The sequence below is a fragment of the Siphateles boraxobius genome, unplaced genomic scaffold, assembly GCF_051911475.1.
Source record: "Siphateles boraxobius isolate OS27281-9 unplaced genomic scaffold, OSU_SipBor_1 41, whole genome shotgun sequence".
NCBI lineage: Eukaryota > Metazoa > Chordata > Actinopteri > Cypriniformes > Leuciscidae > Siphateles > Siphateles boraxobius.
Genome location: NW_027509042.1, coordinates 36,800,494 through 36,822,367, shown reverse-complemented (window position 1 = coordinate 36,822,367; position 21,874 = coordinate 36,800,494). Strand labels below are relative to the sequence as shown.

The 21,874-nt window shown below is 38.1% G+C and overlaps 2 protein-coding genes across 3 annotated transcripts; one reads left to right on the top strand and one right to left on the bottom strand.

The window, feature by feature from the left end:
• Nucleotides 1-560: 560 nt before the first annotated feature.
• LOC143706910 (E3 SUMO-protein ligase ZBED1-like) lies at nucleotides 561-4,607 on the top strand. Of its 2 annotated transcripts, none has more exons than XM_077199339.1 (2): nucleotides 561-2,785; nucleotides 3,201-4,607. In XM_077199339.1, the coding sequence occupies exons 1-2, from the start codon at nucleotides 1,685-1,687 to the stop codon at nucleotides 3,651-3,653; spliced, it is 1,554 nt and encodes a 517-aa protein (XP_077055454.1). In that variant the 5' UTR covers nucleotides 561-1,684; the 3' UTR covers nucleotides 3,654-4,607. The 2 variants fall into 2 exon arrangements, with proteins under 2 accessions (XP_077055454.1, XP_077055455.1); XM_077199340.1 differs by having other exon boundaries at nucleotides 3,204-4,192.
• On the bottom strand, nucleotides 4,402-21,215 carry slc15a1b (solute carrier family 15 member 1b). The gene is made up of 23 exons (XM_077199338.1): nucleotides 19,040-21,215; nucleotides 18,779-18,810; nucleotides 18,535-18,619; nucleotides 18,175-18,316; nucleotides 16,700-16,819; nucleotides 16,365-16,464; nucleotides 11,893-11,983; nucleotides 11,687-11,770; nucleotides 11,475-11,557; nucleotides 9,861-9,947; nucleotides 9,682-9,771; nucleotides 9,519-9,563; nucleotides 9,365-9,397; nucleotides 8,934-9,022; nucleotides 8,767-8,848; nucleotides 8,437-8,556; nucleotides 7,097-7,228; nucleotides 6,937-6,983; nucleotides 6,748-6,855; nucleotides 6,541-6,655; nucleotides 5,451-5,588; nucleotides 5,236-5,343; nucleotides 4,402-5,129 (listed from the first exon to the last, which is right to left on the bottom strand). The coding sequence occupies exons 1-23, from the start codon at nucleotides 19,044-19,046 to the stop codon at nucleotides 4,908-4,910; spliced, it is 2,160 nt and encodes a 719-aa protein (XP_077055453.1). The 5' UTR covers nucleotides 19,047-21,215; the 3' UTR covers nucleotides 4,402-4,907.
• Between the last annotated feature and the right edge of the window lie 659 nt (nucleotides 21,216-21,874).

The window sequence follows — 21,874 nt, the reverse complement described above, 5'->3', positions numbered from 1 at the left end:
TTATATAGTAGTAATATTCGCAAAAGTAATTATCCTTCATAACTTAAAAATTTGATTTTGGCAAAACATTTTCCTTGTGAGGCACAAGCATGGTATCTATTTTTATTGAAGCACTTCATCAAAAGTTGATTCTTTTATAGCTTATTGAACCCAATATAGTTTAAAATCCATTTACAGTTTTATGTAGAAAAAATACAATAATTTAAAAATACAGTCAGGAAACACTGAACTCTAATGCTCATAGTGGTATGCAAGTTATCAGGCAAGTTATTATTGTACCCCATCAAATGATGCAAATCTAGTCACAAAATAAAAGCATTAACTAGGTGAAAATTAATTACTTCACACAATACTGTCTTACCCATTACTTGGTGTAGATGAATGGCTATTAGGGGTGTAAGAAAAAATCGATACACTTAAGTATCGCGATATTTTACTTGGCAATACTGTATCGATTTTCAAAAACGCAATATCGATTTTTTTTTTTAGTTTACGTGCAAAAATATTCATGGTTCAAGTTTATGTTGTGTTTAAAATCCCTACCACTAGATGGCTATGCTGAGACGCACCACTAGTCTCTCGCCTAACCGCGTCTAACTTTTTGCTAAAAGCTAAAAACATAGCTATGGCTGAACCCCGCGTAAGACCGGCTCCTGCTGCATTCCGTGCTGAAGTGTGGAATTATTTTGGTTTCCAGAGTAAAGAGGGCTCTACAGATATCGACAAGAACCATGCGGTTTGTAAACTGTGTCTGGGAAAGATTAAGTACTCTGGTAATACCACGAATTTGAGGGCACATATAGCAAGACACCATTCAGACACTCATACCCCTTTTCCACCAAAAAAGAACTGGTTCGGAACTGGTGCTGGTTCAAAGTTAGTTCGGAGTTGGTTCAACTTGCGAACCTTCTCAGAACCGGTTTGTTTTCCCACTGACTAGAGCGCCCAGCGAACGACGTCGTTACGTCACTGTGTACGTCGCCATACAGAAACGCTAGCAAGTACATTATTTTGGGATTATCTCTAACTTGTGTACCATGAAGGCTTTAAAAACAATTGAAATAAGTAAGTCTTTTAATCTTTTCCTTTGATATGTAATCATTTCTGATTAGTTATGTGTCTCTGTCTTGTGTCTTTTTTTCTTTCCGTTTATTTGTTCTATATTTTGACTGTTTTCTTCTTTGCTTACATAATGTTTTCAATAAAAAAATAAAATTTAAAAAAAGCTAGACACGCTTGCGCCAACTTCAAGCATAATAATTACAATGGTGGACTACATCGTGTTTCTGCAAATGTTTCTCCTGGCTTTGCGGTCATAAAAAATGTTTAGGACACATCTAAACCCGCCTCCAGCCCCGCCGTAAGCATGACACGGTGGTAAAAGAACGGTTCTCTGGTTCTAGTCCAGCAAAGAGTTGGTGCCGCTTTGGAACCAGTTTTCCTGGCCGAGAACCGGTTCTTTGGCTGTCGAAACACAAAGAACCGGTTCGCGAGTAGGCACCGGCTCCGAACCGGCTCTCAAAATGCTTTGGTGGAAAAGGGGTATCAGTTAAGCGAACAGCAAGCTAAACGAGTCGACCCCTCACAACTCACCCTTGCTCAAGTTCAAACTCAAAAATTACCAACGACTTCAACTCGTGCAACCAAAATAACCCAGTCGGTAGTTTATTTCATTTGTAAAGACATGCGTCCGCTCAGTGTGGTTGAAAACGAAGGTTTCCGTTATATGGTGCAAACAATGGAGCCTCGTTACACTATACCGTCCCGGCAACACATCACTGATATCGCTGTGCCCAATCTTTACAAGGAGGTTAAAACAAACGTGCTGGAATGTCTAGCTTTAGCTGAGAAGGTTGCCTTGACATGTGACGCTTGGACGTCTAGGGCGACTGAGTCATATGTGACTATTACGGTTCATCACATAACTGACGAATGGAAGCTGGAATCCTGTGTACTGCAGACGAGAGCGATGTACGACAGCCATACCGGAGAAAACATCGCTGCCGTACTGAAAGAGGCCGTTGCTGAGTGGCGTCTGGACATAAAAGATCCCGTCTTAGTTACGGATAATGCCGCTAATATGCATGTGGCAGCTGAACTTGCCGACATGAGCCACATACGGTGTTTTGCACACAGTCTTAACCTCGCCTCACAGAAAGCGCTGAAAGTGCCATCAGTGGATCGACTACTCGGCAGGGTCAGACGCGTCACTGCATTTTTCAGACGCAGCACCATAGCTAGCCACCAGCTTAAACAAAATCAGGACCTGCTCAAGCTACCAAAGCACAGACTAATCACAGACGTTGTTACAAGGTGGAACAGCTCGTATGATATGGTGGACAGATTTTTAGAGCAGCAGCCAGCCATCTGTGCAGCACTCCTTTCAACAGAGGTCCGCAAGAGTGAGAAGGATATATTCACACTGACTGATGCTGACATCACATGTGCTGAAGCAGTACTCAAGGCACTCAAGCCCATGAAGGATGCTACCTTAGTGATGTCAGAGGAGAGCATGCCTACTGTTTCCCTCATTGCACCACTTTATGCAAAGCTTGTCATAGGCACAGAAGAACACCTGGATGACACACAAACCGTGAAGAGTATCAAGGCTGCTATAGCAAAAGATCTGGGAAAGAGATATGCTGATGAACAGGATACACTGCGAATGGCATCAGCTCTTGATCCTAGGTTTAAGGATCTACCCTTTCTCTCCGAGGCAGAGGCCAATGATGTCTACTTCAAAATAACTGATGCTGTGGTGGATGACCTCACCAAGCAACAGAATGTAAGTAAAAATAAATACATCAAATACACACAAAGGAAAATATTATGTTTAAATATTATTAAATATTATTAGGAAATAATATATGATCGCATAAGGCCTAAAGTGTAAATAAATAGTAATATAATCTCCATTTAATTGGACTTGAATCTATGTACAAAAATAGGATGAATTTTGATCATAGTTTTATTTTATTTTTCTTGTCACTTTATTTATTATTTCATTTTAATTTATTAAGTTTCATCTCAATATTTTATGATTATGCGTGGATCTTGGGCTTTGTTGTACATTTGTACATTTAAAAATGTTTAAATAAAGAATCACAAAAAAAAAATAGGAATTTGGGCTAAGATACGATTTAGTGTTGGTGTACATAAATTTACTGTAAACTAATACTAGTTTGATTTGATGTTTTCAGCAGCAAGGGGAGGTAGAAAGTCCAATGGAGGAAACTGGTCGGTCAGAGGAGGTTGATCAGCCAAATGGCCCTGTATCCACCCAGTCCCCCAACAAGAGACCAAGGAGCTCATGTGCTTTGGCAGACTTGCTTGGACCTACTTTTGCCTCTACCAAAAATAATGCAACGCCAAAATCTGCACATTACACTGCAACAGCTGAAGTTCAACGTTTTAGGGAAGAACCCCCTTTGCCACTTCCAGAGAATCCTCTCAGTTGGTGGAAGTTCCATGAGCACGAGTACCCTCACCTATCCAAAGTAGCAAAGCGCTTTCTTTGCATTCCCGGTACAAGTGTCCCTTCGGAGAGAGTTTTCTCCTCCGCGGGAGATATTGTTAATGCACAGAGAAGTGTCTTAAAGCCTGAGCATGTTGATCAGCTGGTTTTCCTCCACAAAAACCTTAAGATTAAATAAGCTTCCCTTTTCATTGATTTAATAATTAGTGTTACATTCCTAAATGTTTCCTTTAGGAATCGTGTTTTTATAACACTAAGTGTTATGTGTTGGATCCTGCACCTCAGATTGCACCTTATGTTATGCATTAGCCTTTGTTATGCATTAGCCTGTTATGCATATGCATTGCAGTCAGGGGCTGTGTATTTTCTGACAATTTACATTAAGTTCTTCAATGTTTCCTTTAGGAATCGTGTTAGTGTTTTTGCAACACAAAACATGTTGGATGTACTAGGGTACATGTTGTGTACTAGGAATAGTGCAAGCACTTTTTTTTATTGACATAACAATGTCTTTTCTTTTTTGAGATTGTGTGATTTTTCAGATTTCTTTTTTTATGTATTGTTACAGGGTCTGTATTTATTTTATTTTATTATGGCTTACTTGAGCATATAAAAATGTGTTCACCAAGAACCTGTGAGCACAGTCCCAAACTGGCAGTTTGATTTTGCTTGTACTGAATTGTTGTTTACCTAATGTAAACTTGTTTGACTTTTATGCACATCATGTCTTTTTTCAAATAATACTTTTTTCTAAAATGATAGTCCTACTTTAAAAAAAAAAAATCGCAATATATCGCATTATGAACAGTATCGGAATATATCGCGATATATTGAATCGTGACCCATGTATCGTGATACGTATCGTATCGCCAGATTCTTGCCAATACACAGCCCATTTATACAAATTATTTAGAGGCACTTTAGAATGTTTTCTTAAAGATTCAAACCACAATTACAGAGACAGGACAAGTGTTGCTTGAAGTACAAGATGGAATCGGCATTTAAAACAGAATCGATAGCAGTGTGGCGTACCTTCAGTTTCCAGTTATTTTCATAAGGGTTCATGATTTTGCCTAAAAAGAGCATCAATTGTTTCTAATTCTTAACTGATAGTAACATACATAATACACTTTATAAATAAAACCTTCCTGCAAAGGCACCAACACGCGTGACAGTGACACACTGCCACTTTAACATCGATCTTAACAGTCTGATACTCTCTGAAACCACCAAACCTTCTGCCCTTGGTCGGTGTCCCAAACACCATTCAATTTTCGATAGAATTAGCTTTTTCTTGGGCTGATTGTCTTTTCTGCAATAAGAAATCCAAGCCTAACTGTGATAAAAATGGTGAACCAGTTCTTCGATCAGTAGTAAATGGAACACCAACACTTTTAAACAACAGATAAGGAGAAAAAAAGAAACGATGTGTCTAGATCTTCGTTTGTTTGACGTCTGTGTCCTCGCTGTGTACGTACGCCATATTGTCTTTCGTCGTCATTTCAAGCTCTTTCTTTTTCTTATCTTCTGGCTCGAGCTCTATAAATTGAGCCTCGATTTCTGTCGGGTCAATGTAGGTGTAGTAGTAAGCCATGATGGCAAAGATGACACTCACGGCCACCAGGAGCGACGCGAACAGCAGGTATTCCGCCCACTAGAATGACACATACATATCCATGAGCTCGTAGCAAAACAGGTGCCAACAGGAGTCACTTTTGACTAGGATTTTATTGGAGAGAAAAAAAAGAGTAGCGGTATACCTGATCTGGAAGTGAGCCTGCCTCAGCCACGATGAGCACGACGATGTTCCCCACAGCAACAGTCAACAGCCAACCAGCCTGGAGGACTGACTTCATATTGCTTGGTGCCTAAAAAGGAGCACAGCCAAGTTATGAGACATAATGTTAAAAAGAAAGAAAAAAAAGATTGATTTGAGTGTTTCTCCGTATCGAGAGTTCCAGAGAGCACTCCATACCTGTGAATAGGAGAAGTCCAGACCGGTAACAGAGAACACCACTTCTCCGCAGGTCATCAAAAAGTACTGGATGATCTGCCAGGCCATGTGGACTCCGTTCGGCTCAATTTCCTGCAATGCTTTAATGGTCTCGTGACACTGCACACATTCAGACATGGCTGCTTTGTTATTTACACTTTCGAGATGAACAACAAATCAAAACATTGCTAGATCTGCTGCTTAGCCAGTAGCCACTAAGTCAACAGTAGTTTAACGCAGTGCTTCTCAACCTTTTTGGCCTGAAGGCCCCTCATACTCCAACATTATATATATATATATATATTTGACAGCACTATAAACACACTTCAAAAGTTTTTAACCAAATGTGTTTAACATAAGGTAAGGCTGCATTCATTTGATAAAGAAATACATTAAAAACAGGAATACTGTGAAATATTATTACAATTCAAAATAACTTTTCTATTTTAATATATTTTTAAATGGTTTATTCCTGTGATGGCAAAGCTGACTTTCAGCATCATTACTCTAGTCTTCAGTGTCACATGATCCTTCAGAAATCATTCTAATATGCTGCTCAAGAAACATTATTATGAATGTTGAAAACAGTTGTTACATTTTTTTTCACGATTCTTTGATTAATAGAAAGTTCAAAAGAACAGCATTTATCTGAAATAGAAAGATTTTTTTAACATATATTTTACTGTTTTGATCAATTTAATGCATCCTTGCTAAATAAGTTTTTTTTTTTTTTTTTAATCTTACTGACTCCAAACTTTTGAACGGTAGTGTACAATGTTACAAAAGCTGTCTATTTCAGATAAATGCTGTTCTTTAGAACTTTCTATTCACTGTTGTTCTGGACCCCACTGACTTTTATTCTATGGCCAGATTGAACAAAATAATTGCTTCTACTGTTCTCCTCATTTGTAAGCCACTTTGGACGAAAGCATCTGCTAAATGATTAAATGTAAATAACTAAATGGATAAAGAGTAAATGGCAGAATTTTCATATATGGATGAACTATTTCTAGTCCTAACCATTCCTAATAGTGTTCACACTATAATCTGTGGCCGTAAAGTTGTGACTTACATTTAGTCCAAAACTGAAGTTGCTGGGGATCAGGACTGTGTATGAGCTTCCGAAGCCCAGCTGCATGATGTATGAGCACTTCTGTCCATCTACGTTCACAATAGTAAAGTCGGCGCTGGGTAGGGGACATCAAATCAATGAAGATCGGTTTTATCTGTACGACAGCTATTGTGTGTGTGTTATATATTTGTACACAGCAGCACGTACTTGCCATGGGAAACCGTTAAGTATTCTGATCCTTCTAAGGGAGAGAGGGAACTCAGCTCATCAGACTTTATCGTGATGTTCAGCGGACTCCTAAAGCTATTCACAAACCTAAAACACATGTTTGCTGTTAATAAATTTGAATTAGGCACTAATTTTCAATGTTATAAAATAATAAAAAATGCACTCGACCTGATGGCATTTAAGCCTTGGCTCGGTTTCTCCAGTGTGTCATTGAGCTGTGAGTGAAAATAAAGGGTTGATCAGAACACAATGCCACAGTTATAACTACTATGTCCTGTTGAACAAATAATCAACAGATATGCAAGGAGATACCAAAATTGGCACTTACAGTCGCAAGTATTCCATCAGCATTTATTAAAACTGTGTGCCTCATTTCCTTCAAGAAAGAACCTGTAGTGTTTATTCCTCCCACAGAGACTGTAGCGTTCATAGTGTCAAGTGTCAAGTATTCATTTGAGGACTGTGGGAGCACAACAACATAAAAGAGTTTGCAAGATGTTTATGTACAGTAACTACAGACATATTTATGTCCCAGGGGTTGATTTTCATGAAAACTAACAGATTGCATGTTTTATTTTTGAAATACACTATCATTTAAAAGTTTGCGGACAGATTTTATTGTGTTTTTGAAAGAAGTCACCAAGGCTGAATTTTTCTGTTCAAAAATACAATAAAACGGGTATATTGTGAAATATTATTGTATTATTTCAAATAAATGTTTTCTATTAGATTATATATTATAAAATGTAATTTATTTCTCTGATGGCAAAGCTGAATTCTCAGCATCCTTACTCCAGTGTTCAGTGTCACATGATCATTCAGAATTCATTCTAATATGCTGATTTGGTGCTCAAGAAACTTTTCTAATCATTTTCTATTTAGAAAACAGTTATGCTTCTTAAAAAATTTGTGGAAACATGATACATTTTTTTGCAGAACACTGATGAATAAAATGTTTTTATATGAAATATAATGTAAATAACAGAATTTTAAAATAAAATAAAATGTTAAAGTCTTGTGAAATGCATCCTTGTTGAATAAAACTAATAATTTCTTAGAAAAAGAAAATGTTACTGACCCCAAACATTTGCATAGTAGTGTGTCTTAGAAAACATCTTTTTTATCATTTTGAAATTTTTCATTTCAAATAAAAATGAATATAAAACAATTTCAAAATTATATATTTTTTTGAAAACAACAATCATTTCAAAATAAGTCTCTCAGTTATAGTGTCAACCATAACAAACAATTCTGCCCCCAATAAAGTTTTTCTAAATTTATTGTACAACACCGTATCATTGAAGAAAAATATGAAGGGTTAATACTTTTTTTGTATTTTATTGGGTAAAAAAGCGATTTAAAAAGTTTTTTTTTATAAAAACAAAAATTAAATGTAATTTCCACCACAGAACACAACTGAATACATAATGTAAGATGTGGTGGAAATGAAACTATGGTCTGAATTGTTATTTAGTAAGGAAATATATAAAAATGACATTTTTTCTGTGATGTTTGAATATTAGGCATGACAGTAGATTAATAAAAAAAATACTAGTGAGAGTATAGCGCCAAAATTCCCATAGTTTAAGAGACACCCATTTACCCATTTGTTACTTTCTTTTAATAACACTGTTTGGTTAAATTTGATGTGCCATTGTGTTGACTTACATCAGAACCATGAACAACAAATGGTTCATGTCCCTCCACTATAACAGGCAGAGATGTGTTCTTCAAGTTCAGGAACTTCACCTGGGTTTCAGAGCTTGATGGGAACTTAGGGACTGTTTTCTGTTGGATTACAAGAAAGGCATTGATTTTCTTTGCAGAGAACGAACAGAATATAAAATACTTTGTGATGATTATTATGCCAGAAAGATCAGGCATAAATCAAGCCAATAAGCATCAAGTACCAATTACAATCTTCAAGCATCAGGTTTTGTGTGTGAGATGTTATTGCAACATATCTGCTAGATTGCAAAGGATCTGTTTGATACTTACGTCAATTTGAATCTGCAAAAGAGCAGCAGCCACAAACGCTAACGCCGCAAGCAGCATACCGACAGTCATCCTCCGCAGGGGCCTGGAAATGACGTCAAAACACACAATCACATAACATGTCGTGTCACAATCACAAATGCAACTGCAATACGTTGCCCAGTACTTACGTGAAGTTAATATGGCACTTTTTGATAAGTGGGTAAATTGCAGAGTCCATGATCGGCACCATAATCACAATCAGCACGGGATTCACGATCTGCACCAGAACACAAATGATGACATCAGTGTGAGTACAAATGCATGATTAGAATTATATAATATATATACATATATATATATATAAGTGATGGCCGCTGAAAATTCAACTTTGACATCACAGAAATAAATTAAAATTTAAAATATATTAAAATAGAAAACTATAGAAAATAGTAATATTTCACAATATTACAGTTTTTACTGTATTTTTGATCACATAAATAAAAAAAATAACTACAATGTAATATCATCACATATTATCCTGATCATTTCATATCCTGTTAATCAGGATGCAATTATAGTAAAATACAAGAATAAACGGTGTAGCATAAATCGGCCTTACCTGCATCTGATCTGGCTGAATTATAAACGCTCCCTATAAGGACACAGAGAAAGAGAAAAAAAGATTAATATAAAATATTGCAATATAACCGCCCTGATATGTGCATTTTAGTTTCCTTTAAAACAATTGAAATGCAAAGCTTTTTCGAACTTACAAAGTTACCGTCCATAATGGTGGCCTGAAGAGTCCAACGGGAGCCCTGGAAAAACAACACAGCTCACATTTAACATCAAGCCGGAAAACAGATGAGTGTGTTTGTGTAAGAACACATAATTGAGTATGGCATTTATAGCATCATTGTGTGTTTGTGCACTGACCTGCTGGTCAAATAAGGCCCAGAACATTGGCAGAGGAATATAGAGGAACAGCACCTTCAATACCATCTTCACCTGAGCAATCAGGAGTTTCTGTAAAGAAACAGAGACAGTGTCTCATTATATCAGCCAAGGTCTTCGTTATGTCTGTGTGGACATCTTCCTGTTGTAATGTAACGTACATCATATTTCTCATCTGCCCAGTCCATCCAGTGCTCTCTCTTTGGGTATTGCTTACTGCGATGTTTAAAACGGTTTTTAACTGCAAACTGTAGAAGAACACAAAAACAACAATCATGGATAGTCCTTTCCCATGTGACTTGATGTTGCATACCACAACGTTTACATATGTAAGGGATAAGCCATGGATTATCCCGCTTATACCGTGGTCATTTACCAGCATTGACAACTCAAAGCTGTTATTGATGTTTGGAGCGCAATATTTGACAGGAAGGGTAAAGTTGATGGTTATTTTGGCAGTTACGGCTTGTTACATAGCATTCTGCCCACTTTGAATCATACACTGAGATAAAGTAGTGCGTAAGATTACCTTTATTTGAATGAATGAATTATAGCATTTATTTAAATTAATTAGAGAGGTATAAGCGGGATTATCCATGCACTTTGCGGAGGCATATATATATATATATATATATATATATATATATATATATATATATATATATATATATATATATATATAGGTGTGTGTGTGTGACTTTTAAGTTTTGAAAGTTCACTGACTGAATAGAATAGAATAGAATAGAATAGAATAGAATAGAATAGAATAGAATAGAATAGAATGAGGCATTTATATAGTGCCTTCAATGTTTGGCATTAACTGCCAATGGTGACATTATTATAATATTTACATATTAAATTCTGATTCGTGTTTATAAAACATAATAAGTTACATAGGGCCAGATTTACTAAACAAGACAAATTAGAAAATTGTGACGAACAAATTAAAGAACACAGACGCAGCCGGATAATTTCCATAATGACCAACACAATCTACCAAGAACAGTGCAAATTAGCGTCTGATTTATGACATGCTTTTTGGGCATTAAATAATGGCGCAAATACCAGTAAATTCACTAGCGCAAACCTTAGTAAAAAACCTTGCATACTCTCCTCCCACAAATTTTGCGTCTGAAAGGGAAACTCGTACAAATGCATAAGCAAAAAGGTCAGCTGCAAAAATACTGACAAAATTTTTTTAATGCCAAAAGAGGGTTTGCAGGCCAGTAAATCTGGCCCATAGTCTATTAATGGAATGTGAACTAATTGAGAAGTCTCATTTGATTACAAATGTTTCCAAAAACTGTAACACTATAAGTTGGCAAACTCCCCCCCCAAAAAAGGTAATCGGTTACATAAAACATTTTAAGTTAAGAAATTCAAAGCAGGACTTGCAGATTTTTATTTTGTACTCATACATGTGAATTACTCTTAACTTGAAATATTTGAGTAAGCTTATACATACATTTAACTTAAAAAGATCATGTAATTTCAACTTAAATATTCTTAGTAGTGGAAACTTGGCTTTACCTAGCTATTTCAATAAATGCTAACTTGCTATTTGGTACAGTAACACAATGCTTTGATAGCATTAGAATAGCATAGCAATTGCTGAAAGAGTACGGCAAAATTGAATATTTACCATATTTTAATGGCAAAAGAGGGTTTGCAGGCCAGTAAATCTGAACTGTATTTGAGAAGTCTCATTTGATCACTAATTTTTCCAAAAACTTTAACACTATTTCTTTAAGTAAATGTAATTTTGGTGCTCTTACTCCAATGCATTTCATGACTTGTAGTAGAATGTTCCCCTTGGGGGATTCCATGATGTACATGCCATGGCCTGCAACAAACGCAACTGCACAGAGAAAAAGAAAGAATAACTTCAGTCCATCAAGGCTGCCATCGAGTGGTCATAAATGGTATTGCAATGTCAACATAAATAATTGAATAAATAAATAAGTAAATGAAACCTGCTGTAACTTACTAAGAGCAACCACCATGAGAGCTGCAGGGACCCCAAAAGCCAACGGGAAACAGCTCCGCTTTGTGTAGATACCACAGTCCTGAGCTGAAAAACATAACAAATATACACAAAGACAAGACCAATTATTCATACGTGTATTTATGCACCATGAAAAATGTAACAACAAATGTAAAATATTGCAATTCTGATTTTAACAAAATACACACATCTCAGAATTGGTGTGATGAGAGTGGAGAGAAGACTGCCAGCGTTAATGGACAAGTAAAATATGGAAAAGAAAGTACTTCTTTGTTTTTCCTGAAATAAAATAAAAATAATTATTAATATCACATATATACATACATTCAGCATTTATTTGATTAAAAATACAGTAAAAAAAGTACTATTCAGAATTATTATTACAAGTTAAATGAACTGTTTACTATTTTAATATATTTTAAAATGTAATTTATTCCTGTGATGACAAAGCTCCAGTCTTCGGTGTCACATGATCCTTCAGAAATCAATGTAACATGCTGATTTGGTGCTCAAGAAACATTTCCTATTATTATCAATGTCAAAATCAATGTTAGGCAGCTTAATATTTTTGTGGAAACCCTGATATACTTTTTAAGGATTTTTTGATAAATAGAACAGCATTTATTTAAAATATAAGTCTTTACTGTCACTTTGCATCAATGCATCCTTGCAAAATAAAAGTTCCCTTTCGTTGTCACTACGAGTTCCGTCGTGACGAGTCGACGAATGGGGTTTCGCGTAGAAGCGAAGGGGTTTTAAGCCAATGGCAAAGAATTTGCATGACGCAACTCCGCCCCACCTCGTGGGTATAAAAGGAGGATGCCGGCAACATGCAGATATGTTTGCACTTCGGAGCCAAGAATATCTATTCTCTCCACAGCCATTTCTGACTTCCCTCTATGAGATGAGCAACTTTCCGGTGTTGGTGTGACGGCGATCTCCAGCGAGTTCACACTGCCTACTGATCTGTGCAGTATCTGCCAGTGAGTGTGTTTCTCCCTGCTCGCTTTAACATCCGCAGAGTTTTTTTCCGCGGCACTTATTTTTAAAGACGACTCGCCCGTGCACTTCTGGTTGCGGTCGACTCATTTCCGACTCTGATGGGCACATTCTCTGCTCTGTGTGTTTGGGCATTGATCACGCTAAAGCAGCGTTTGTGGATGACTCATGTTCTCCCTGCAGGAACATGACCATCGCGTCATTACGGTCAAAACTCAATGATCTCGTTAGAGAGAGAGTCCCCTCATCCACACCCCGATCTACAGTCTCCATGTGAGGTGGTACTTCGGCTATTGGCCAGGGTGACCTGAGGGTGATGGTGTGGAACAAAACGCTGACGATTTGTCCTCTGCCTCACGCCCCCCCCCCCCCCCCCCCTGTAGTTTTTCGTCTACGCTTGTGGCGAGATCCTAAAGAGCCGCAGGACAGACAGCCGCCTCTCTGCATGCCATGGCAATTCTGCTGGTCTACCAGACTCAGATGCTCAGGGACATGCATGAGGGCAAGACTGACCCAGGGCTCTTTAATGAGCTGCGTGCTGCAGTGGCCGCACGCTCCCTGGATCAGGTGATGTCCACCAATCACCTGTGGCTGAACTTGGCCGATGTGCAGGAGGCAGAGCGGACTCGTCTGCTAAACACCCCCATTTCCCAGGAGGCAGACCCACCCTTGGCACTGCTCTGTTCAGTACGTGTTCCTGCCTACGTAGACAGAACGCAGTGTTTCAGGACCTCAGACCAGCTCTTTGTCTGTTATGGTGGGAAGCTGAAGGGAAAGGCTTCTCCAAGCATAGGTTGTCTCACAGGATGTGGACGCCATTACTTGGAATACCAGCAGCAAGGTCAACCATGCCCCCTTGGTGTTACAGCCCACTCCAATGGAGTGTGGCTTCCTCTTGGGTTCTAGGGCATGGCTCCTCGCTAACAGACATCTCAGAGCTGTAGGCTGGGCGACACCCTACACATTCACTAGATTCTACAATCTCCGAATGGAGCCTCTGTCCTCTCGTGTACTTGCTTCAACCAGTCAGTACTAGGACCCGCTCAAGTGTCTTCGCTTGCTCGCCATTCCACTCCACGGACTGGATACGTGCCATATTTCCTCAGGTGAGCTTCCCCGACAAGCCCTGAGTTCCTCTATTGCCTGCGCGGTGGCTAGGTGCCTCCGTGTGCATGGTCCCCCCTCTGGGCGACCCCCACATGTGTATTTCCACTGTCTTTCACTTGGAAAGCTACCTTACCACCCCTGGGGTTGAAATATTCCAACCTGTGGGCTGGACACCCCAGTGTTCTCCATATGCATCCCCCTCCGGGTCATATGTGTATTCTGTATTCTGTATTCTGTACCCCCCCCCCCCCCCCGTTCACTGTATACCCGAATAAGTTGGCAAAACCCCCCAAAAATTAGGTAATCACTTACATCAACATTTTTAAGTTAAGAAATTTAAAGCAGGACTTGCAGATTTTTATTTTGTACTCATACATTTGAATTACTCTTAACTTGCAATATTTGAGTAAGCTAATTCATGCATTTACCTGATCATAATCTCAATTTAAATATGTTTAGTAGTAGAAACTTAGCTTTAACTAGCTATTTCAATAAATACTAACTTGCTAATTGGTAGCACAATGCTTTGATAGCATTAGCATAGCATAGCAATTGGTGAATGAGTATGGCAATATTAAATATTTACAACATCATGCTCCACTTGTCACTGTGATGTAACCCTCCAAATACCCACCATAACAGAAACTCTTTTAAATTAGCATAGCAAAACAATAAACACTACTAAATCTCCCAATTAACATTAATCTTGCACAAAAAACATTACATAACTCTTAAATTTAGCATTTACTCTCCCTTTCGAGTGACATGGCATGCTGGAAAATGCTCAGCCCAGTTTCAGTTAAATTTAAGCTTGTCTAAATAAAAAGAAACTTTTTTATTGAGTTTATAAAACTCAAAACAATGAAACAAATCAGATTACTTAAAAAGTGTCAGTGAACTCAAAAGAAAAAGCATGTTCTAAATACTCACAAAAGTTAAATTGATTGAACTAATTTGTTTAATTTAAGTTTCCCCTACTCAAACCAATTAATTGTGTGTTAGTGTTTAAAGGTGCAATGTGTAAAAATTTTGAGTATCTATTAACAGAGATGCAATATGACATCCATAACTATGTGTTCAGTAGTGAATAAAGAACTTACTTAATAAACCGTAATGTTTTTATTACCGTAGAATGAGGCATTTATATCTACATAGGCGCGGGAATCCCCTTCTATGAAGGTCGACATGTTGTGACGTCATGTTTCTACCGTAGCCGACAGCGAACAAACAGCGTTACAGAGCGCGTTTCGTCACTACCTTGAAAGAGAAGCAGCAAAAAGCAAGAAGCTTGCCATAAACATCGTGAGTAGTGACTTTTCCCTTGTCAGTGATGTAAAATATGTAGTTGGATTGTTTCATGTAACTTCATGTAAATTCTTCTCCCTCGCTGATTTTATGGCTTTGCTATGTGGGGATAAATGTGCTGGTTACGTTCGTGAGACAGCTGATTAGTACTCTTGTCATTGACCGTAAAACAGTTACAAGAATCACCAACCCGTCGATCTTGGAAGCATTTTAAGTCGATCGAGTTTCCAAAATCAGAGAAAAAAAGCCTATTGTGTGTAGTAAATGGTGTCTAGGGGATGCGGAGGCGCACGCGCTTTTGGGCTCATGCGGACACGTCCAGTATAAACAAGGCTTAACGCTTTAACCAGCTCAGCCACAGTAACAGCTCATATTAGCCAGCTAAACTTTTACTACCCTGTTAGAAAAAATATATAGTTGCATAGTTTCATGTGGTTCTTCTTCCCTCGCTGTATTATGGGTTTGCTATGTGGGGAGAAATGTGCTGGTTACGTTCGTGAGACAATCAACTAATTACTATTATTATATTACGTATTAAGACCCTTGATCCTCACCTAAATATGGCTTTGTAAACTTTATCCATGATGTGGTTTATAATGGACTGTGGTACAGAAACTTGGTTTACTCTGGCTATTCTCTGCCGTCTCAGACGACGATGTTTGTCCCGTTTTAGCCACCGTAGCTTCTTCGAAAGGGAGGGGTGAGCGGTGGGCTGAGCCCTTAGTGTAAACTCGCAACCGAGCCGCTAGATGTCGCTAAAAGTCACACACCTTTGCACCTTTAACAGTGTATTAATTTCTTTCAAACAACAATAATTCTGAATTTTTTCAGTGTTGGAAAAGTACCTCAGAAACGTGTACTGCCTGAAAACAAGTGTGTGTGAAACAAAATGTTACAATATGAGGAATGTTGATCAATAACCCTAATAGATACATACGTTTTTCTCATACTATAACATTCGGCTTCAATGTGTCACAGCATGTTTCACACTTTGTCCACTGGCCTTTAGACCTCACGTCCCTGTGTCAGGGGTGGAGGGGGTGTAGGAATCTACGTGTAGTCACTTCATATCTCTATTTGTTCATCTCTAACACTCAATATCAGAGACTTAACCTTGAGCTGATAACAGCTGATTTACACAGACACAAGAATGTGCTGCTTAATTCAGTTCATCCTCTTTAATATCTGATTAGGGTGGGTGTGTCTGTTAAATGCATGTATATGTGTGTGTGTATAAGTGTCCACATGCCTGGTGATCTTCAAACTGATCTCCTCCAAATGCTGCCACGCAGGGTTTAATACCTCCTGTTCCCAAGGCAATGAGGATGAGTCCCAGCATGGACAAGGCACTAAGATAAGAGAGGACATTTAAATTCACACTAAAGACACTCTGATCATGCATATAATGTGATGAAATAACCAACAATAGCAATGTCAGTATATTTAAAAATATTTGTTTTATGTGGCACCTAATAAGGAGCCTGCTATTTGTTTTCTTTGGCTCATATTCACTATAATAATTATTATTTATTACATCCATTTCCAATTTGTTAATGATAAAACATGTCCCAAGCGGTAACTCACATATGAAAGGTCATGTTGTCAGGAACACCGTCTCTATTTAGATCTGTGATGTCATGGATGGCACTGACAGCCATGATCACCTGGCCAATGGTATACACTATGGACAGGTACACGATAGTCCTGTAAAAAGTCGAGATGAGGGGTAATGTACCAATACATGTACACACACATAAGTCTTTTGACTATGGGTACTTAATAGGGTAGACCATGTACAGTTGGAACAGAGGGCCAGTTGAAACACCTTAAATTGCGTGCACAACACTCCTTAACCAAGATATTTGCTCCACATATGCACACAGTAATTTTCCACAGTAATTTTCTACGATCAAAGAGGATGCATGTTTGGAGCAAAAATCCTACGACTTTTGCCTAAATAAACTCCTAATTACTGCTTATTAATAGTTAGAAAGGTAGTTGTTATGTTTAGGTATTTTTGTAGGAATTGAATAGGGTTAAGGGATGTAGAATATGGTCATGCAGAATAAGGCATTAATATGTGATTTATAAGTACTAATAAACAGCTAATAGCCTAGTAATATGCATGCTAAAAAGCAACTGGTTAATAGTGAGAATTGGATCCTAAACTAAAGTGTAACCAAAAATGAAATTAAATTATTATGCAAATAGAGTTATTGATAATTATTTTAAATGTAATAATATTTCCATGATTGTTTTAAAATAAATGGCAATTATTTCATTTTTAATTCCATACATACTCTTTGCCACACAATGGGTTTTAAAATAAACACACTGCCTTTCAAGTTTGTGGATGGTTAGATACTTAAACGTTTTCGAAAGAAGTTTCCTATGCTCAATTATTTGATCAAAAATACAGTAAAAAATAAATATGCTTGCTATTAAAAAGAACTGTCTTCTATTTTAGTATATGTTTAAATAAAAAGTTCAGCCATGAAACTCTATTCACGTTCCGATTGGTTCGTTTATTTTAACGTTCTCAGCTAATCGATTTCACGTATCCATTACCATTTCCCTTTATAACCTCGAATCCCTGCGCGCTATGCAAATTCTTATTCTAGCCCTCCACCTCCCCAGCACCACCTGCCTAGATCTGAAGGAAACCGCTATTACTCCAGTCTTCAGTCACATGATCTTTCAGAAATCATTCTAAGATGCTGATTTGCTGCTCTATATAAATTATATTATTATTATTATCAGAACAGCATTGTTTAAAATGGAAATCTTTTGTAAGTTTAAGTTTATTTTTGATTAATCGAATGTATCCTTGATGAATAAAAGTATTAATTTCTTTCAAAAAATAAATAAAAAATCTTGCTGACCTCAAACTTTAGCTGTTTTCAAACTTTAGGCAAATTGTCCTTTAAATTGATCATCATAGCTACGGTCCTTAGAATAAAAAACTCCCTGACTTGGAGTTTTTTATTCTACATATTGCATTCCTAATAGGGATAGTATGGTAATACTCAGTCCATTTTGAACATAATTCTAAAACTCACTTGAACTTGCCCAGCCACGAGTCTGCAATTATGGCCCCCATGATGGGTGTTAGGTAGCACAGAGCCACGAACGTGTGGTAGATGGTGGTGGAAAAATTATTGTCCCAACCGATAAAATACTTGAAGTACAGCACCAACACCGCTGCAAAACAGAGACAGGAAAGAAAAGCAAAGCAAGAGATGGATGGTAAATATTAATAAAGAAAGGAATAGAGATAGACGGAGGGAACAATGTGAGATAAGAAGAAAAAGAGTCAGCTGTGTGAGACCATCTATGCAGAATTTTGCAAGAACAAGTAAAACAGAGATGAAAGTTGACATTATTTCATGCGTGTATGTTTTTTTTGTGTGTATTATTACCTTTCATGCCATAGTAGGAGAATCGCTCACAGAACTCATTCACCACAATGAAAAATATACTGACAGGATATCCCAAGCAACTTGGCTACAATGAAAAAATCACAGCTTAATTAAAACATTTCCTAATAATGTGCTCTGGCATATTTGTATTATAATATGTTTTATATGATTATACTATAAAAACATAATGCTTACTAATTATGTGTTGATGTGTATATATATACATGTATAATATAGTTCTCACCCTTTCTTTCCTCTCCTTTTTTCCCTCTGTGTCTGCAGAAATTATGTAAAATTAAAATGTCATTAAAACAGTCCTAATATGGATTCAATTTGAATTGAGTTATTTCAAATATCTTCACATTGTAACACATACTTGCACAAATTGTGCGTCATCTTGTTTAAGCAAAGAATAGACACATTCACTCTCTCTTTGCTATGTACAAATCCAAAGTTAACAGGAATTATTATTATTTTGTGTCCATAAACATCCAGGTTTACTCACCTGCCATGATGACTGAGGCTGCCAACTAGTCCTCTTGTAAAGAATATCCTTTAATATAGAGATGTACTCTCTCTCTCTCTCTCTCTCTCTCTCTCACACACACACACACATACACACACACACACTATCTGTGACAGACAGAGATGTACTCTAACGGAGACAGGTAACAAGGTTTTATAGGCTCTGGACAATAAAATGTTTCCTTGGCCACCACTGGGTTAAAAAAAAGATTGAGGTAAATGTTTATGACAGCATTTGTGAACTGTGACTTTGTGTGTGCGTATGAGTGGGAGGAGGCAATTGAGGAAGAGTTTAGTTATTTATGGCACTGTTATCAATTTATACAGCCAATCAAACGATAGGACTTTTTGGCCTTTGTAATAAAACAGGCAAGTAAATGAGTAATTAATGTACTTATTTTTGTTCATCATTCCAAAAAAACAACAAAAAAAAGAATATAGAAAAACACTAAACATCATTGTTTTCCATATATATATATATATATATATATATATATATATATATATATATATATTTCTTTTTGTAAAATCAAAGATTTAAACATGAAACAACAAATAAAGTTATTTTTATTTTAAGTCATTTAAATACACTTTTCTGGTGTTAATATTGTATCTACCCAATGATAATTCTGTTTATCTTACAATCCTTACAAAACCTTAAAATACGACTCCCACGAATGAAGTTTAAATGGAGGCTGATTTAAAATAATATTTAACTTTTCTATCTGAAACAGCTTACTGAAAGCATGTTAATTAGATATGATAAACAATGCTGGCACATCAAAACATTCCCAATGACAAATCACATGATTGTTCTAAATACCCCCAATAATGCCATTTATCACGTTGTCCAGAGAAGTCCCCATAACATAGACAAACGCAGCAGCTTCATACATAAATCCCATTTACATTATGGGATTTACTGACTGTTAAGTTAGAGTGATGTGAATGACACTTTCACAAAGCACACTGTCAGCTGTTAAACAATGTTGAAATGGCTTGCATAAGCTAAGTGCACTGAAAAGCAGAAGATAACCTGAACATGAAGACTCACATTAGATAAAAGGTGTTTGGAGGTGTCTAATTCATTGGAAGAGAGAAGTAAACAAACTGCCCTCATTCACACAGAGATGTTGCTGTGATACAATGGTGACAATGCTGGAGAGGGGGCAGGGGCAGTTCAGCATGAGCGACTGTGTGTGTAGATTGAAGTCAGCAGGTTTTATTCAGAATGCACTTTAAAAAGCAAAATTAAATATCATACTACGTCAAAATTCTCTATCTCTTTTGAACAATATATAATGTATTGGTGCTTTTAAAGTGGCAACAATCACATATAACAGCATAAAAGATAGGCCTATGTTTTTGCAATCGTGCTAAAGGTGGTACGCCATAAACCGAACATATAGATATGTACTGTACAGATGAGGAAAACAAATTAGTTTGTAATGATCTTCATAAGGATCTTAGTTGGTGAATAATAAAGTTCCCTTTCAGTCGCCCACTTTCGACGTAGTCGACGTGTCGACTGATTGGGATCACGCTTAAAGAGCCTGTCATCTTCGAATACTGTTAAAACGAGCCAATGCACATTGGCGTGCAAGATCTGCATCTCACACTCTGCCCTGCGGTGCGAGTATTAATACTGAAGGGATGCACGCACCAGTTGTCTTTCACTTCGGAATCGATCGGTCTTCATGCCGATGTCTCTGAAGAGTGTTGTTATATTACAACGAGCGAGTGTGTCTGCGCTTCTTCAGGATGTCTCTCCCGGTGCTGGTGGTTCTACAAGTACGAGTGCAGCGGTGGTCGCGAGGCTTCTGAGCTCTCAACTGCCCTTCAACAGCATCAAAATTCTGTGTTTGAGTTTGTTTGTCTGACGGCTGGTTGAGGGAGAAGAAAGTGAGTGCTTCATTGGTACAGGCTGCACCATCCCTGTCAGTGTTGAACGCGATCATTCCCCTGTGTGCTCCGGCATTGGTGAGAGTTTTTCATTTCCTGACAGAGCAACACGGGTGTGTTTGCAGCTTTTTCAAGATGTCAATCTACCCGTGTGTTTCTAGTTGCGGTCGTTCCCTGTCCCTCTCTGATGGTCACAATTGTTGCATCATGTGTTTGGGCTTACAGTACCCTGAAGCAGCTTTTGTGGATGGTTCATGTTCCCATTGCGGAAATATGACTGTCTAGGTGTTGAGATCAAGACTCGCCTTCGTCCGCGAAGGTGGAGTCCCCATTACCATGCCCCACTCCCGGGTGCCGTATGGGATGGGTGATCGCAGGATAGTGATGGAATACCCGCCCGGTAACCATTTGCTGTGGGCTCCTCACTCCTCCATCACACCGCAGCCGGTGGAGTCCCCCGTTGAGCGAGCTGGTCCCTCTGTAATGGACCGACCAGCCGTTTCATTCGGGGCCCCTCCAGAGGACAGGATGCCGATTGCAGCATCGGAGGGTGAGCTGGCCTCTGGAGATGATGACTCGTCTGCGTTATCTCCCTCTGGGTGAGTAACGTTGTCCAAGCCAGATCCAGAAATGTCAGCTATGCAGAAAATTCCCGCCGAGGCTGTCGGGCTCGAGTGGAATCCTCCACCGCGTCCCGCTCAGTCTCGGTTGGACTATTGGTTTCTCTCCCGTGCTGGTTCTCAGCCCGCCGCCCCAGTGCCTTTCTTTCCCAAAGTGGATGGAGAGCTTACTAGGTCGTGGATGGCACCTTTTACTGCAAGAAACTGCCTAGAGAGCTCCTCCCCCCTCATTAACCTTGATGGAGGAGTGGTGAAGGGTTACGAGGCTATCCCTCCAATGGAGCGGTCTGTCG

What these genes read in the sequence shown, in the direction of transcription:
- LOC143706910 (XM_077199339.1), top strand. Translation starts at nt 1,685, where the DNA reads ATGCGTCCGCTCAGTGTGGTTGAAAACGAAGGTTTCCGTTATATGGTG. An exon ending in ACCTCACCAAGCAACAGAAT is followed by an intron (nt 2,786 to 3,200) that starts GTAAGTAAAAAT and finishes TGATGTTTTCAG; the next exon opens with CAGCAAGGGGAGGTAGAAAG.
- slc15a1b (XM_077199338.1), bottom strand. An exon ending in CTGATGGAATACTTGCGACT is followed by an intron (nt 6,984 to 7,096) that starts GTAAGTGCCAAT and finishes TTTCACTCACAG; the next exon opens with CTCAATGACACACTGGAGAA. An exon ending in TTAACGGTTTCCCATGGCAA is followed by an intron (nt 6,656 to 6,747) that starts GTACGTGCTGCT and finishes TCCCCTACCCAG; the next exon opens with CGCCGACTTTACTATTGTGA.